Source organism: Leptonychotes weddellii, chromosome X (assembly GCF_054177405.1).
Source record: "Leptonychotes weddellii isolate Sample4059 chromosome X, ASM5417740v2, whole genome shotgun sequence".
NCBI classification, from domain to species: Eukaryota; Metazoa; Chordata; class Mammalia; order Carnivora; family Phocidae; genus Leptonychotes; species Leptonychotes weddellii.
The window spans coordinates 48,933,505-48,950,668 of NC_138385.1; the positions used below are offsets into that span (position 1 = coordinate 48,933,505).

The 17,164-nt window shown below is 36.0% G+C and overlaps 1 protein-coding gene across 2 annotated transcripts in view; it reads left to right on the forward strand.

Annotated features, from left to right (window-relative positions):
* RPS6KA6 (ribosomal protein S6 kinase A6) overlaps window positions 1-6,228 on the forward strand; it is a 179,093-nt gene extending 172,865 nt beyond the window's left edge. For both annotated transcript variants that reach the window (XM_081808584.1, XM_006726917.3), the window contains one exon: window positions 702-6,228. In XM_081808584.1, coding sequence (XP_081664710.1) covers window positions 702-827 — 126 coding nt within the window. In that variant the 3' untranslated portion in view covers window positions 828-6,228. The remainder of the gene's footprint in view (window positions 1-701) is intronic.
* The last annotated feature ends 10,936 nt before the right edge of the window (window positions 6,229-17,164 follow it).

Below are 17,164 nucleotides of genomic sequence, written 5' to 3' on the forward strand. Positions count from 1 at the left end.
ATGAACCTGGAAGACATGCTAAATGAAATAAGCCAGACACATAAAGAAAAAAATACATAATTTCTTTTATATGTGGAAATTTTAAAAACTCAAATATTTAAAAGCAGAGAGTAGAAAGGTGGTTACCAGGGGCAGGGAAGAGGGGAAAATGGGGATATATTGGTCAAAGTACAAAGTTGTAGTTATGTAGGATGAATAAGTCTAGGTATCTAATGTGCAGCATGATGACTATAGTTGATAATACTGTATTAAATATTGGAAACTTGATAAGAGTAGATTTCACATGCTTTCATCACAAAAAATGATAACTATGTGAGAGAAGATATGTTAGCTTGACTATAGTAATCACTGTACTGTATATATGTACATCACAATATATTCCATGTCTTAAATATATACAACTTCTATTAAAAATAAAATTTTTAAAATGTTTAAAACAAATTACATGAGTGATGAAAGGCTGATGAAAAGAATACATTTTAATGTTTTAAAATGTGAAGAAGCATAGTCATTGAAATAAAAAAATATACAAATAAGCAGGTATTAATTCATGAAGGGAACATCAGTGCATAGATCAAGTGTATGCAATTACTTGCCTCAGAAATAAGGTTGTATTCTAGTTAAATCTCTCATGATATAATATGGAATTTTTTTACCTCCAAAGATTGTTATTCAATTTGTCTTATTTCTCATTATTTTAGGGAGCAGTGGTCACCACATATTCTGCCCTGACTCACAAGACCTTTCAACCAGTCCTTGAGCCTGTTGCTGCTTCAAACTTAGCTCAGCGACGCAGCATGAAAAAACGAACATCAACTGGCCTGTAAGATTTCTAGTGTTCACCTCAGCCATACTGGATGAAGAAAAAATTAAATGTGTGGCTTTTTGCCTAATCTTATATCAAAGGCATCATCTTCTGCTACATTACTTGAATATTCTATTTAAACGCCTTTTTTTAGGGAGATGAGATTTAAAAAACACAGGTCCACAGTACTCTCATACAATGTTGTTTTGCAGTAGTGTCCAAGTGTTCAAGTATATAATTGGTGTCTACAAGGTCCTAACAATTTTTCTGCACACTCACTTGTAAAATTCCTTTCAAAAAATTTACTTTAATAGTTTTTCTGGTCTCATAAAATAATGATTTGGGGAATCATTACCAATAATCAGGATACAAATATAATAGTATACTGCCAAGCAATGTAAATTATTTTTTAACATCAGATCCTGAAGAATAGGCTTTTTTAAAAAGAAAAACAAAAAAATGTATCATAGAAGCTTGTTATTGTGTACAACCAAAGGACTACATTCATTTGTGCTAATATGTGAACTCCTGATATAGCTGGTGCCAAAGTTTTTACAGAAGAATTAAATCACAAATTATGTGTGCAGACAGACCTGTATACTACCCATAAATGTCCTCATCTAGAAATAAAAAAAAAAAAAGAAAGGTTTCAATAAGTCCTCTGTAAATTTTACATCTAATGGAATTGTAGTACAATTGAGAAATTTTTTAGCCAAAGGCTTTATACTGGTGTTGTAATCTACTAAATAGGTTATAGTTAAACCTTTGAAAATAAAGTACATGTGTTGCTACTACCTTCATGATATGTAAGCTGAGTTTCAAGTTAAACAATTGGATTTAATCATTATCTGTCCCTTTTATAATGAACCACACTGTTGTTTTTTGGGCTTCCAAAATTGGATTACAGTGTAACATATTAATTTACCTTGAATCCTATGGTAATATAGTTTAAATTTTATTGTAGTGGACTTAGCACACATGATACAGTATAATGCATTTCAGTAAACCTTTAGATAATGCTACAAAGAGATAACCTGACATTTTGAAAAGGAAGCAATATTAATGGTTTACACAAAATCTGAACACATTTTTAATCGTATTTATAAAAAAAGTCTGACAAATTTGGTCTTATTAAACTTATGATTCAGAACCACTGGGTAATATATATTGTTTTCTCTAAATGATGGAATTTTAAAGAATCTTTTCATGCTGTTGAAGAAAATACCATTACTGCTACTACTACTACTATTACTATTATTACTACTACTACTGACAGAAAGAAACTCATGAATGTAAACTGGAGGATATTACAGTTTTGTTTAGTGAATATAAATGAACTACTTGTAAGTGCTAAATGTACTGTTTGCTGTGTATTTTATTTTGTTTAATTCAGAGAGAAAGTTGATTACTGAGCACTGAAGTATACAGTTTAGGCTAGAAGACTTGTAACTTCGGTATTCAATAAAGGAAACTATACATATTCTCTTTATAATGTAAGTGATATATATTCCATGTACAAAAATCTGTTTATTGGGTGCGATGTATAAAAGTATATACCCTTAATTTGAGATGTCTTTTTGCAATAATTGAAAGACATTAAAAAAACATCTAATGCCACATGGAAAACATTACTTAGAAATAGACTGGTATCATATCTTGTGGATTTTTATTTCCCAATTTGGCCTTTTCTTTCTTCATTTTGCTTTATTACTAGAAGTACTTGCATGTAACAATTTGTGTCCATATATTTTGACTTACTTTCCTCTTGTCATCTTGTTTGTGCTGTCATGCCTTCTTCTTATCGGAATTAATATAACAAACTAAGAGGTATGATTTTGGTGTTGAACTTCTCAGAACAGAGATAATATTTCCATGTATGCTTTTCTAGTAATAGCATTAGGGTAAGTGAAATTGGAAAGTGAAAAATTATCACAAAATAACTTTCAATCTTTCCATAATCAATAGTTTTTAAAAGTAGCTGATCTTAATTAATTTTTCAGTGAGGTTACTCAGAAGGGTACTATCATACAGTCCTTTCATGAAAGGAACACAGACTTAAGCAATGAACAGCATGATTCTTCATTGCTCAATGAGGACTGACAAATTATAAAGGACACAGATATGCTAGTGGATTTTCCCAATAATTGTGTAAAACATTTCTGCTGGAAAGTTCAAACAAAGTAGGTTAAAAACAGTAATTGGGACAACCCTACTGTAAGGGAAGTCTTCAAACTATATACCCTCATTTTGTAGAAGGAATCCAGGTAGGGATGTCTAGAGCTAGCTTTTTTGCTAGAGCAAAAAAGGCAGATGTGAATGGGAGCTTTTTTGGTGGGGCTTCTAAAATGCTTAACCACTGAAACAAATCCTTTCTATAAAATTTTAGGATATTGTTGTTTTTAATGGATTCATGAACAATTAATTTGCATTGTTTTTCTTTCTAGTTGATGGTTCTTGCTAGTATTTAATGATAGCACAATTTGAGTTTTTATTGTTCTGGAAGGAAGAGGATATTATATTTTTTTCCTCAAAGGGAAAACACCAGGTTTGCCCAGATAGACTAACAATTTATTATCCTAAAGCACATATTAACATGAATAAACTCAGGAAACCATTGGTAAGATAATTAAGATTTAGTGGTGGTGATTTTGTGGGGGAGAATGGTTTCAGTTATTTCATGAAAATCAAACTTGAGCCTATTTTGTTAGACCCAGAAATGCCTAAACTTTATTTTTTTAATTTATTGTCATTGATAATTACATATAGTAAAACATTTTGATAGAACCTCTGGTTAACCCAAAGGGATTTCTTATGTATAAGCAACCCACAAACTTAAGAACAGATGCTTGGTGTTTACAATGTCTCCTCATTGAAACATCATGTTAAGATAGTACTGTCCATAGAAAGTTACTCATACTGATTGAATAGTATTTTCCTGACAGCATGAGGCCCTTCATATATGAAAAAGGAAAAGAACTGCTTAACTTGGCCTTAAGATCAACTAGAAAGCTTAGGATTTAAACTAGGCAAAGTATGTCTGTGGCATTCTGTATATTCTCTTTCCCTGGCTTTCCAGTCCCCACATGCTATCCTACTTGCGTACCTCACAGAGGACTCCATCATGATTAAAGCTTACTCCAGAAGGATTCTCTGCCCCAAAAGCACCTCACACCCTTTCCCTTCCCCAAATCAGAACTTCCATTCTCACAGAGCAGCTATATTCAGCTAAAAGGGTGAAAGGAGAGTGATCTCATTTATAAATTAATTCTCCTTTTTTTGTCAGTGGCTAATAAATAATTGGCATTTTTCAAGGAAGATGTCCATTAATCTAATGAATTTCTAGTTGCTGGATTTTTAGGCAATCTAACCGGATGAGAATAAATTGTTTATCAGTTATTATCAGGGAAGATATTTCTGGGCAAGGAATTTACACAGTATGCCCCAGGATCAGATTATCTCATAAACTGTTTCTTTTGTGCCCTGCTTCATCCTTTCTACTTCTCATTATACTTTTTCTCTTCCAAGAAACTTCCAAGCTTTTTAATCACAATGAACTTATATGATAGAATGGTGTGGAGGGAGAGACAGTTGTTAAGTGCATATCTATCTGTATTCTTGTTTCTCATAGTTCATAGCCTATAACATAAGGAGTCTCCAGCTCCCCCAGCCTCTATTCCTATTGTATTGATAAATAAGAGCATAGAAATGTTGAGTACAAACTATAAGTGGAGTCCAAGTCTGCAGATCCTTTGTCTACATTTCAGGACACAGAGATCCTTGATCTTCTCAACAAGAATGCAAGCCATATTAAGTCAACTGCAATTAAAATCCTTTAGAACATTTTCTTACATTTCAAAGCTTATTTAGGTATTTTTGATGTGTATCTCAATATAAATGATTGCTGAAATTAACAGAACAATTCAGTAGTGTGCTATCTGCCTTCCTATGCAAGAGTGCAGTGGCATTGATAGTGATTACTCACAAATAAATTATACTCATGGATGCACTGTTCCTGGTTTTATCCTTACAATATAGTGAAGTCCGTCATATCATTTGAATAAAATGATAATGCTTGATCACCTAAAATTCAGTTTGGTTGCTAACTCTTGAAGGTAGTCCTAAATTGTCCTAAATTGTAAGGATAAGTTTCTTTGAAATATGAAGAAAAATACAAAGGGAAAGTATTTTTAGAATATATAAATTCAAGTTTGTTTATATATATTCCACAAATTATGTACCTTTTTTATTGACCAGCAAGAAATCTTAGCTAAATGCTTAGAAATAAATATATATGTGATTGGCAAGTTAGGATTTGTTCTGTATTCACATTTCTAAACCTTGGACAATAGAGCTTCCTTGGATGACTGTTTAGCTTTTGTACTATTTGTCTAATTATGTGAACTAATTTACTCTTCAAAGGGTATTTATTAAATATCTAATTTTATGTAGAACAGTTCTAGAGAACGTACTAAGTGCATTAGTTTATTAATAAATTGTCATAATGTGACCAATTGGATTTATTTGCTTTTTTCTTTCCTATCAAACTAATATTACTCAGGTCACATTTGAGTCTCTTTTCAAATTCACTCAGAAAATAGATACCACTAATAGCAAAAAATGTAAGTTTGTTTTTTAATATAATAATTTTTTTTTAACATCACAAAGGCATTCTAGCAAAAAAACCCATCCATTTTAAAAGTTATAAAAGAAACCTTAGTTAAATATCCAAATGCCAGCATGGTTTGGAAATGAGAATTTATTTTGCATTAAAATCCACAGTACAAAAAAAAGGAGAGAATATGGTTTTTCTGTATTTGATTTAAAAAAAAAAACAGTACTGTTGGTAGTTGTGAGTTACATAAGATTTATGCAGAGAGAACAAAGTTTGGGGCTATAGTTACAATTAAAAATGCCTTGCCAACACTTCCTATATACTTTGGGATTCCTAAACTTATTTCCTGATATAGAAAATATATTTACTTGCATTTTATTGTACCTCTCAAGGCAGAAGTGGTGTTAAATAGAAATTGTGTGTACTTTAAAACTCAAAAGTTGCAATTAAAAAAAAAAGGTCCCAATTGTTCAGATAACTGTATTTCTTTCTCTGACTGCATTATGGAATTTATATCATCATTTATTTTATAAATGTTTTCTTTAAAGCACTATTTCTTTTGACATTATGGGTTTCATTGTACTTTTTTCATATAAGATCAAATCCAGTAGTGCATTTTACATTGTTTCTTTCCCTCACAGTGCTGCTAAAGAAATGGCTATCATTTTGAATTTACAACATGCCAAAGATGACATAGAAATTATTTTTGTTCTTGTTAAAACTCTGTGAGCAACATTTATCACGATATCATGTTAAATTGCTGGCATTCTCTGGGTACTAAATAAAAAGGCTGCAACTTTCTAACATTTTACAGTTGATCTTGCTTGATCATTTATAGATGTAAAACTGTCTGCTTTTATAAACACATACAGCTATTTGCGGATTTTATTAAAAGCTGTTAAATATTGTTTAGGAGCCAGTTGGAAAAAAAAGTGCTTCAAGATATTTGTTTATGCATTTGCCTTGATATTTCCTGAACTGTAATATTACCCACTTTAGTATTATTCTTCTCATGTTCCTATAAGGCAAGGTAATTTAAGAAAATGAAGATGAAAACTTAAAATACTTTTAGGACTTACCAGGAGAATACATTTGTCTCCAAGTTAGTTGAGGTAACAACCTTTTCTACAGTACAACAAATTAAAACCTTAGTCTCTGGGTATTGGAAAAAATATTTTAAGCTTGGTATCAAGTAGAATAACATAAATTCTGTCCCCCCGCCAACAAAAGTCATGCATTTGTAGTGTTAGGTTGTAGCAGCTATGCATACACATATAGAAACAATTTTGTATGAGGTTCAGAAATGCATTTGGAGCTGGCAATCAAAATCTCTGTACCTCTTCTATTTTTCTAAATTTCTTAAAGGTAAACAGGTTAGACCCTAGGGCAACTTTGGGAAGTCTGCAGTAACTGCTTTCTCACTGGCCACCTCTTTTGCATCTCTCTTCTGCTTTTGCCTCTTTCATGCCTTCCATCCCTCCAACCCCTTAGTAAAATATCTGATAACCATGTATACATCATTATACTTTAAGCAGCTTATTCTCACTGAAGTATTACTTCTTTTTGCATTTTCCTTTTAAGCATTAGCTACCAAGATAAGGAAGGAATGTGTTTTTTGGTCTGTGGGGCCCTGAAATAATTCAGGCCTACCAGGCTAAAGCTGATTTAATCTTCTTAAGTTGCCCTGGAGGGTACGGTAAGTAGTAGAAGAAGCAGACCACAATTTGTTTCTCCCATGATTCCCCAGTGTCCTATTTACTTGGAGAGATAGACTGAAAATATTGGGGACCTATTTTTGAAGGTAGAATTTATGTCCTTTTACTTTAGCTTCTTCTAGGATTAGAACCTGCTCTACTTAAGCCTATAGAGGCCTCTCTTTCTATATCTTTCCTTCCTTTATCCCTGTGCCCCACTTCCCTGCCTAAGTACAGGTTAGAACCCAGGTCATGCCTTTCTCTCTTGCTGCTTCAAGACTCACATTTCTCTCATTTGCTATATTTTCTGAACATAGGTATTTTAGAGTTTTCTCTTTTTTCATTATTTTAAAGTAAGCCACTGTATTTGACCTCCAATTATTCAGATTCTGAAAAAACACATTTTCTTTGTTAATAGATGCATTTTTTTTTTACTTAACAGTTATATATTGTGTTTCTGTGCCAGACACTATTACTAATTTAATTTTATTTTCTTCTAAAAGAGATTCAAGTTCATTTATAGTAACACACATGTATGCAATAAGGCTATTAAAGTTGAAATGCAAACCCATGCAAATGAAAAACATGCCACCAGCCAGGGCTAATGGTTAATTTAATTAAACATTGAATTTAGTTCTGAGCTTCATGACAGGAAAGATAAAAGAAGAGAAACTCAGTCGGCTACATAATAAATATGTGACAAGAAGCATGAGAATTCTGCAAGAGATTTTTTTAAACATCTTAAACATTTTTTCATGGAAAAATATCATGGGCAAAGTAAAAGACAAACATATATGGCATATATATATAGCAAATATATATACATATATATGGCATATTATAGCAAATATATATATATATACACATATATGTAGCAAAATGATTATCAGAATAAGTTTATTCACCATCTATCATCACATATAGATACAAATGTTTATTTATTGTGATGAGAACTCTAAAGATCTACTCTCTTAACTTTTGAATATGCAGTACAATATTGTTAACTATAGTCACCATACTGCACATTTCATCCCTGTGACTTATTTATCTTAGAGCTGAAAGTTTGTACCTTTTGAACATATTTTACCAATTAAAAAATTTATTGTTTGAATATGTAGAACTTCAACATGTTTCCAAAAGTCAAAACTATACAAAAAGTTATACTCCAAGAACTGTCACCTCTATCAGTATCCTCCCTATCCTAATCTCCTACACCCCTTATAGGTAACCAAATTCATTGTTTTCTAGTTCATTCTTTCTATGTTTCTTATATATATATATATATTCTTCTTTCACAAAAGACAGCATACTCTATGTGTTCTCTTGCACGTTGCTTTTTCACTTAATGTATTTTGGAAATCCATATCAGTTCATAGCTATCTTCCATATTCATTTTAGAGCTACATGTGTATCTGTGCTATAGTTTATTCAACCAAACTCTTATTCTTTGGCATTTACATAGTTTCCAGTATTTTACAATAATAAGCAATGCTGCCATAAATAACCTTATGCATATACATCTTCATATTTTTGAAGTGGTATGGTCAAGGTATATTTATAAAATGAAATTGCTTAATTGAAGGGTAAGTACATATGTAGTTTTATTAGCTATTGCCAAAATCCACTCCATGGGAGTTATGCTATTTTTTATATAATTTTTTTTATTGTGTTATGTTAGTCACCATACAGTACATCATTAGTTTTTGTTGTAGGGTTCCATGATTCATTGTTTGCATATAACACCCAGTGCTCCATGCAATACATGCCCTCCTTAATACCCATCACCAGGCTCAAACATCCCCCTACCCCCCTCCCCTCTAAAACCCTCAGTTTGTTTCCCAGAGTCCATAGTGTCATGGTTCATCTCCCCCTCTGATTCCCCCCCTTAATTTTTCCCTTCCTTCTCCTAATGTCTTCCATGCTATTCCTTATGTTCCACAAATAAGTGAAACCATATGATAATTGACTTTCTCTGTTTGACTTATTTCACTTAGCATATTCTCCTCCAGTCCCATCCATGTTGATGCAAATGTTGGGTATTCATCCTTTCTGATGGCTGAGTCATATTCCATTGTATATATGGACCACATCTTCTTTATCCATTCATCTGTTGAAGGGCATCTTGGCTCCTTCCACAGTTTACCTATTGTGGACATGGCTGCTATGAACGTTAGGGTGCATATGGCCCTTCTTTTCACTACATCTGTGTCTTCGGGGTAAATACCCAGGAGTGCAATTGCTAGGTCATAGGGTAGCTCTATTTTTAACTTTCTGAGGCACCTTCACACTGTTTTCCAAAGTGGCTGTACCAACTTGCATTCCCACCAACAGTGTAAGAGGGTTCCCTTTTCTCCACAACCTGTCCAACATTTGTTGTTTCTTGTCTTGTCAATCTCATTAGCCATCAGGGAAATTCAAATCAAAACCACACTGAGATACTACCTTACACCAGTTAGAATGGCAAAAATTGACAAGGAGTTATGCTCTTTTGCATTCTACCCAGCAATATATGAGAGGACTTGTTTTTCCATAGCCTCACCAATAGAGTGTATTAACAGGCATTGGTATTTTTGTCAAGCTGAGGAGTAAGAAATAACATCTCAGTATACTTTTAGTTTGCATTTCTCTTATTTTGAGTGAAGTTTAATATATTTACATATGTTTGTATCTATAACGTTTTGGTTTCTCTATTTTTCAACTTTTAAAAGTCCTTTATACAATTTAAGGCTTTTAACCCTTTATCTATTATCTGATATATATTGCAAATATTTTCTTCCTGCTTGTCACTTGTTTTTTACATTGCTCATCATATTTTTTCCATGAAAAAATGCTAAAAATGTTTTAAATTGAAATTATCATATTTGTCTTTCATTATAGCAATGCTTTTAATTATAGTTAGGAAGGCTTTCCCAACACCCAAGATATAGTGTAACACGTGTTTTCTTTCAGTACTTGTATACTTTTTTTTTAAGATTTTATTTATTTATTTAAGAGAGAAAATGAGAGAAAGAGAGCACGAGAGGGAAGAGGGTCAGAGGGAGAAGCAGACTCCCTGCTGAGCAGGGACTCCGATGTAAGACTCGATCCCGGGACTCCAGGATCACGACCTGAGCTGAAGGCAGTCGCTTAACCAACTGAGCCACCCAGGCGCCCAAGTTCTTGTATACTTTATATTTTTCATTTATTTCTGAGATCCTTTTCAATTTTATCTTTGTGTGTAGTATTAAGAATGTATCTAATTTTTATCCATTCCAAATGGTAATCTAGTTTTCCCAACACCAGTTATGAAAACACTAACTTTGTCAAAGTAATTTGAGATATACTACTTTTATCATACACTACAATTTTTATGTAGTTAGGTCTTTTCTCTGGACTTTCTATTCTGTCCCATTGATTTGACTCTCCAATGCTCCAGTGCTGCAGTATTTTGCTTATGGAAGTTTCATGGTATAATGTTTAAATACCTGATGGGACTAGTTCTGCCTTAATATCTCCCTTTTCAATGTTTTCCTGGCCATTCTTGTGTGTTTATTTTTCTATATGAACTTTTGGATCAACTTGCCTGTGATTCATAGAAAAATGTAACTAAATTTTAACTATCCCAACATACAATGGGGAAGATATAACATGATTATTGGAATAAAAAAAATCATTTGGATGATGGGAGGATGGGAAATAGTGCTGTGGTCCTCAGTCCATAGAATATAAAATAGTTTTGGATTGGAATAAGGACTTCTTGCCCTTGCAATGGAATGAGGCCCTTACTCATCTGATCTTTAAGCACTTGTTGTTGTTGTTTTTCTCTTGAATTATGTTCATTGCCCTTAATGGCCACATCAAAAATAGGAATTTAGATTACCTTAATGAAGATTCTGTCATTAGCAGCCTACTTTCTTTCAATGTCTTTAGGCACTGGAAATTGACTTATGCCAGTGGTTCTTAAAAGTGTGGCCTATAAGCCAGGAGCATTAGTATCATCTAGGAACTTGTTAGGAATGCAGAATCTCAGGCATACTACAGAGGTACTGAATCAGAAACTGGAGCTGGGACCCAGAGACCTTTGCGTTTAAATTCAAGCAATTTTGATACATGCTTACATTTGAGAACTACTGATTTAGGGGTTGAATAAGCACATGATTTTACCAGGCTTGAGAACTATGATGACATGGTACCTTTAAAAGTTTAGCATACTTTCAGGGACTTCAAGGGAAGACAGCTGAGTGGGAGGATCCTAGGCTCACCTCATGCCATGGTTAGACCTAGATAACACCCACATCAGGGTAAATAAACTGGAAAATGACCTGAAGACTGGCAGAATAGACTCTATAGCTAAATGTAAAGAGGCCACATCTAAGAGGGTAAGAAGGGTGGAGATATGTTCAGGAGCCAAACTGACCCACAAGACTGTCCACAGGAGAGAGGGATGCTGTGGGCATGGAGAGGGGAAAGAATTACATCCCAACCAAGTATCCAGGCATGGGAGACCCACACTGGGAAGATAAATCCCCAGAGCATTTGACTTTGAAAACCAGAGGCCTTAACTTTGCTAATTCTTAAAATCAGTGGTGCCTAACACCTGGAACTTTAAAAATCAGCAGCTCAGGTCTGGGAGAGCAAGAGGGTAATAGGAAACTGCGTCCCTGCTTTTAAAGAGACAGCACAACAAAGAGCTCCACTGAAATAAAACATAGCAGCAGCAGCTTGTAAAATGCCTGGGCCATGTGGGGATTTATTTTATTAATCTCAGAACATGTGCTAGAAGGGCAGAAATCTTTGGGAAACTTCTCAAAGAACAAAAGGACAGGCAGGTGGGCACCATTTCCCTACCCCACCCCCACCAGCCTAGATAAGAGAGACACCTACAGAAACCAGCACAGCACAAAAGCTCTCTCCACCTAGCTTGCTAACAGAGTGCCCCAGCCCCCACACTCTTCTGGGAACCTATCTCCTCCATCCCAGCCTCAGCAGTTTTCCCAGGTGGCTGCAGGTCCCATCCCACAAAGGACCAGTGCAAACCTTGCTGGCACACATGCCCTGCCCCAATGTACTCCTGTGAAATTGCCCCCTCCAACATGCCCTTGGCAGTGTGACAAGCCTGGCAGAGTGCAAGCAGCCCCAGTAGGAGATAGCACCACTCCAAAGTGACTCCTACCCCAGGGAGAGGAGAAGATAACCACACACAGCAGTCCAACTGCAGCTCCAGCAGTGGCCTGAGGGCAGACATCTGGGCTAACAGTGGACCTGACCACCAATGAAAGTGTCTCAGGGGACAACACAAGGAGAGTGCCCTACAGTTCACTGTTACTTCATCTCGGGTAAACACCTGGTCCGACTCAACTCAAGCCCAAGGTGGCCCCAGACTGGGCCACTAATAACACAGAGACCAAAACCTGACACAACAAGAAGACAGTTATTGCAAAAGACTGGAATGAAGGCAAACATGGCTCAGCCACAACAGTAGGGCACAAGCAACACACATAGACACCCTGGAAGTGCCATGTTCTGGTGAAGAGGGGATATTGCTCTGCAAGGTACTATAGGACATCTTCATAAGGTCACTACTTTCCAGAGCAAGAGACATAGCTGACTTTCTTAACACATAGAAACAGACACAGTTAAACAAAATGAGGAGACAGGAATATGTCCTAAGGGAAAGAACAGGACACAATCACAGCAAGAGACCAAAATGAAATAAAGTAATATGCCTGATAGGGAATTTATAGTAACAGTCACGAAGATACTCACTGGACTTGCAAAAAGAGTGGAGGACCTTAGTGAGATCCTCAACGAAGAGAGAAAACATAAGAAAGAACCAATAAGAGATCAGGAACACAAAAACTGAAATTAAAAATACATGAGGGAATCAATAGTAGACTAGAGGAAGCAGAAGAATGGGTCAGTGACCTAAAGGACAGAGTAATGGAAAGCAATCAAACTGAACAGGAGAGAGAAAAACAAATAATACAAAATGAAAATAGATTAAGGAAAACTCAGTGACACCATCAAGCCTAATAATATTCTGATCATAGGATCCCAGAAGAAGAAAGAGAAAAGGAGGTAGAAAATTTAATTAAAGAAATGATTGCTGAAAAATTCCTTAATCTGGGGAATGAGAGCACCTTACAATACAATCAACCCACAGAGGTTCACACCAAGACACATAGTAATTAAAATGGCAAAAAGTAGTGATAAAGAGAAAATTTTAAAAGGAGCGAGAGAAAAGAAAATTATACACAAGGGAAACCCCCATAAAGCTATCAGTTGATTTTTCAGCAGAAACATTGCAAGCTAGAAGGGAGTGACATTCAAAGTGCTAAGAGAAGAAAAACAAAAAACAAAACAAAAAAATAAAACTGTGCAACAAAGAATACTTTATCCAGCAAGCCTATCATTAAGAATAGAAGGAGAGATAAAGTTTCCCAAACAAAAGTTAAAGGAATTCCTCACCATTAAACTAGCTTTACAAGAAATGTTAAAGGGAAGTTTGAGTGGAAAGAAAAGAACATAAGGAGGAGTAAGAAAAGTAGGAAGCACAAAAACAGTAAAATTAAGTATATCTATAAAAATCAGTTTAGAGATTCACATAATTAAAGGATGTAAAGTATGACACCATACACTTAAGCATGGGGGGAGAGGAGTAAAAATTTATTGCTTTTAGAATGGGTTCAGGGGTGCCTGAGTGGCTCAGTCGTTAAGCGCCTGCCTTCGGCTCAGGTCATGATCCCAGGGTCCTGGGATCGAGCCCCACATCAGGCTCCCTGCTCCGTGGGAAGCCTGCTTCTCCCTCTCCCACTCCCTCTGCTTGTGTTCCCTTTTTCGCTGTGTCTCTCTCTGTCAAATAAATAAATAAAATCTTAAAAAAAAAAAAAAGAATGGATTCAGACTTGAGTGACCATCTACTTAATATAGATGGCTATATGCATAAGGTGTCATATATAAACCTAATGGTAACCACAAATGAAAAACCAGTAATAGATATGCAAAAAATAAAGAGAAAGGAATCCAAGTATATCATTAAAGAAAGCCACCAAACCATGAGAGAAGAGAAAAGGAGAAAACAGGAACAAAGAAGAACTACAAAAAAAACAATAAAACAAGTAACAAGAGGAGGGGGGCAAGATGGCAGAGGAGTAGGGGACCCTGTTTCAACTGGTCCCCTGAATTTAGCTGGATATCTACCAAACCATTCTGAACACTCATAAAATCAGCCTGAGATGTAAGTATATCTGGATCTCTGTAAGCAGAAAATTGCTGACTGTCCCAAGGTAGGAAGGGCAGAGTCCTGAATGTACGAGCAGATACCAGAAGATAATCAGAAAGGGGAGGGAGCTGCCATAAACTGGCACCTGGAAAGTGATATAATGCCAGAGCAGAAAAGTGTCCTGCACTGGAACCGGCAAAAACTCGCAGAGCAATAGTGGCTGGGAAAAGGCATTAGAGCAGCGCTCAAACAGGATCCAGGAGCTGCGTGAGCTGCGCAAGAACCTGGGACCACTCACAGTTTTAGAAGCACAAAAGGCAGAGAAAAGCCTGGTCCCTGAGAGACCGCAGAGAAGGTCGCTGTGGGCATGCACGGCTCCCAGAGGCTGCGGGTTTCAGCGGCGCATACAGAAATGGAAACTGTGTGCTCTGAAGGGTTCAGAGAAGAGCAGACTGCGATTTCTCTGCTTTGAGACAGAGGTCTTAGGTGCAGCCATTTTTTGCTCTGACCCTCAGAAGAGACACAGAAAGCCGCCAGAAAACAAAAGCTCAAAAAAACGGTTTCCACAGAGTCCAGATCCCCGACAGGGGGCAGGGCAACTCTGCCAAAGCAGGGTTACCTGAGAAACAGCGTGGCCGGCCCCTCCCCCTAGAAGAGACTGGAAGAACAAGAGGAGGACAACCCTAGGGCCCCCATAAAACTGTAAAACCCCAACTCCAGGGGAAAATAGTATGTTGAGCTCCAGGCGTTGCCTCATGGCTTGTGTATTTTTCAGATACAACTCTCTTTTTCTTTTTACTCTTTCTCTTATGTTTCTTCTCTGTTTTTTCTTTTTACCTTTTTCTCATTTCAACCAGATGTTCAATATATCAACTTATATTTCATAGTAGCTTTTTAACTTGTACTTTTTCACACCTATATTTTTTATATAGATATATACTTCAGTGTAGTCCTTTTTTCCCTATTCAATATTACTTTTATATATACACTAGTTTTACTATCCCTGTAATTTTGGGAAGTAGTGCCCACTGACAAACACAACAAAATACACCCAGGAAGAAATGAAACACCCTAATTTGTCCACAAGGATAGATTATAGCCCCCATTCTCACACCCATGCTTTTTAAAAATTTTTAAATTTTTAAAAAAATTTTTAATTCTATAAATTTTATTCTTGGGTTTCATTTTGGCTTTGTTTTTTTCGGTGGTGTCTTCCAACCACTCTGGATTTTCCAAGGGTCATCTTGCTTGGGTCTTGGTTGATATTTTGGACTCTGTATATTCCCTCAACCATCCCTCAACAGAATGAATGAGGAGGAACTCCCAACAAAGAAAAGAAGCAGAGACAACAGCCTCTGCCACGGACCTAATGTGTATGGATATAAGCAAGATGTCAGAGATAGATTTTAGGGTAGCAATTATGAAGTCAGTAGCCTGGCTTGAGAAAACCATTAGCAACAATATAGAATCTCTAAGGGCAGAAATGAGATCTAATCAGGCCGAACTTAAAATGCTATGAATGAGATGCAGTCTAATCTGGATACTCTAACAGCCAGGGTAAATGAGGCAGAAGAATGAATTAGTGATCCAGAAGATAAGCTGATAGAAAGGAAGGAAGCTGAGGAGGACTGGGATAAACAACTGGAAGCCCACGAGAACAAACTTAGAGAGATCAATAATGCCATGAAACGTTCCAATGTCAGAATTATTGGGATCCCCGAGGGAGTGGAGAGAGAGGACTAGAAGATATATTTCAGAAATCATAGCTGGGAACTTCCCTACTCTGGGGAAAGAAACAAGCATTCATGTCCAAGAGGCAGAGAGGGCCCTCCCAAGATCAATAAAAATAGACCAACACCCCGGCATATATAGTAAATCTTGCTAATCTTAGAGCCAAGGAAGCTATCCTGAGAGCATCTAGGGGGAAGAGATTTCTTATGTATGGAGGGAGGAACATAAAAATAACGTCAGACCTGTCCACAGAGACCTGACAAGCCAAAAAGGGCTGTCAAGACATATTCAGTGTACTAAATGAGAAGAACATGCAGGCAAGAATACTTTATCCAGCAAGGTTGTCATTCAAAATGGATGGAGAGACAAAGAGCTTCCAGGACAGGCAGAAACCGAAAGAATATGTGACCACCACCCCAGCCCTGCAAGAAATATTAAGGGGTATTCTACAAAAGAAGAAAGACCCCAAGAGTAATGTAGACCAAAAATTTACAGAGATAATCTATAGAAACAGGGACTGTACAGGTAATATGATTGCACTAAATTCATATCTTTCAGTAGTTATTCTCAACTTGAACAGCCTAAATGCTCCCATGAAATGGCACAGGGTTGCAGATTGGATACAAAGACAGGACCCACCCATATGCTGTCTACAAGAGACTCATTTTGAACCTAAAGACACTTCCAGATTGAAAGTGAGGGGATGGAGAACCATTTAGCATGCCAACAGACCTCAAAAGAAAGTTGGGGTAGCAATTCTCATATCAGACAAATTAGATTTTTAACCAAAGACTTTAGTGAGAGATGTAGAGGGACACTATATTATACTTAAAGGGGTCTATCTAACAAGAAAATCTAACAACTGTAAATATCTATGCTCCCAACATGGGAGCAGCCAACTATATAAGCCAACTGTTAACCAAAATAAAGAATCATATTGATAATAATACATTAATAGTAGAAGACCGTAACACTCCACTCTCAGCAATGGAAAGATGATATAAGCAGAAAATCAACAAAGAAATAAGAGCTTTGAATGGGTTAGCCCGGTGATAAGTATTAAGGAGGGCATGTATTGTAGTGAGCACAGGGCGTTATATGCAAACAATGAATCATGGAAC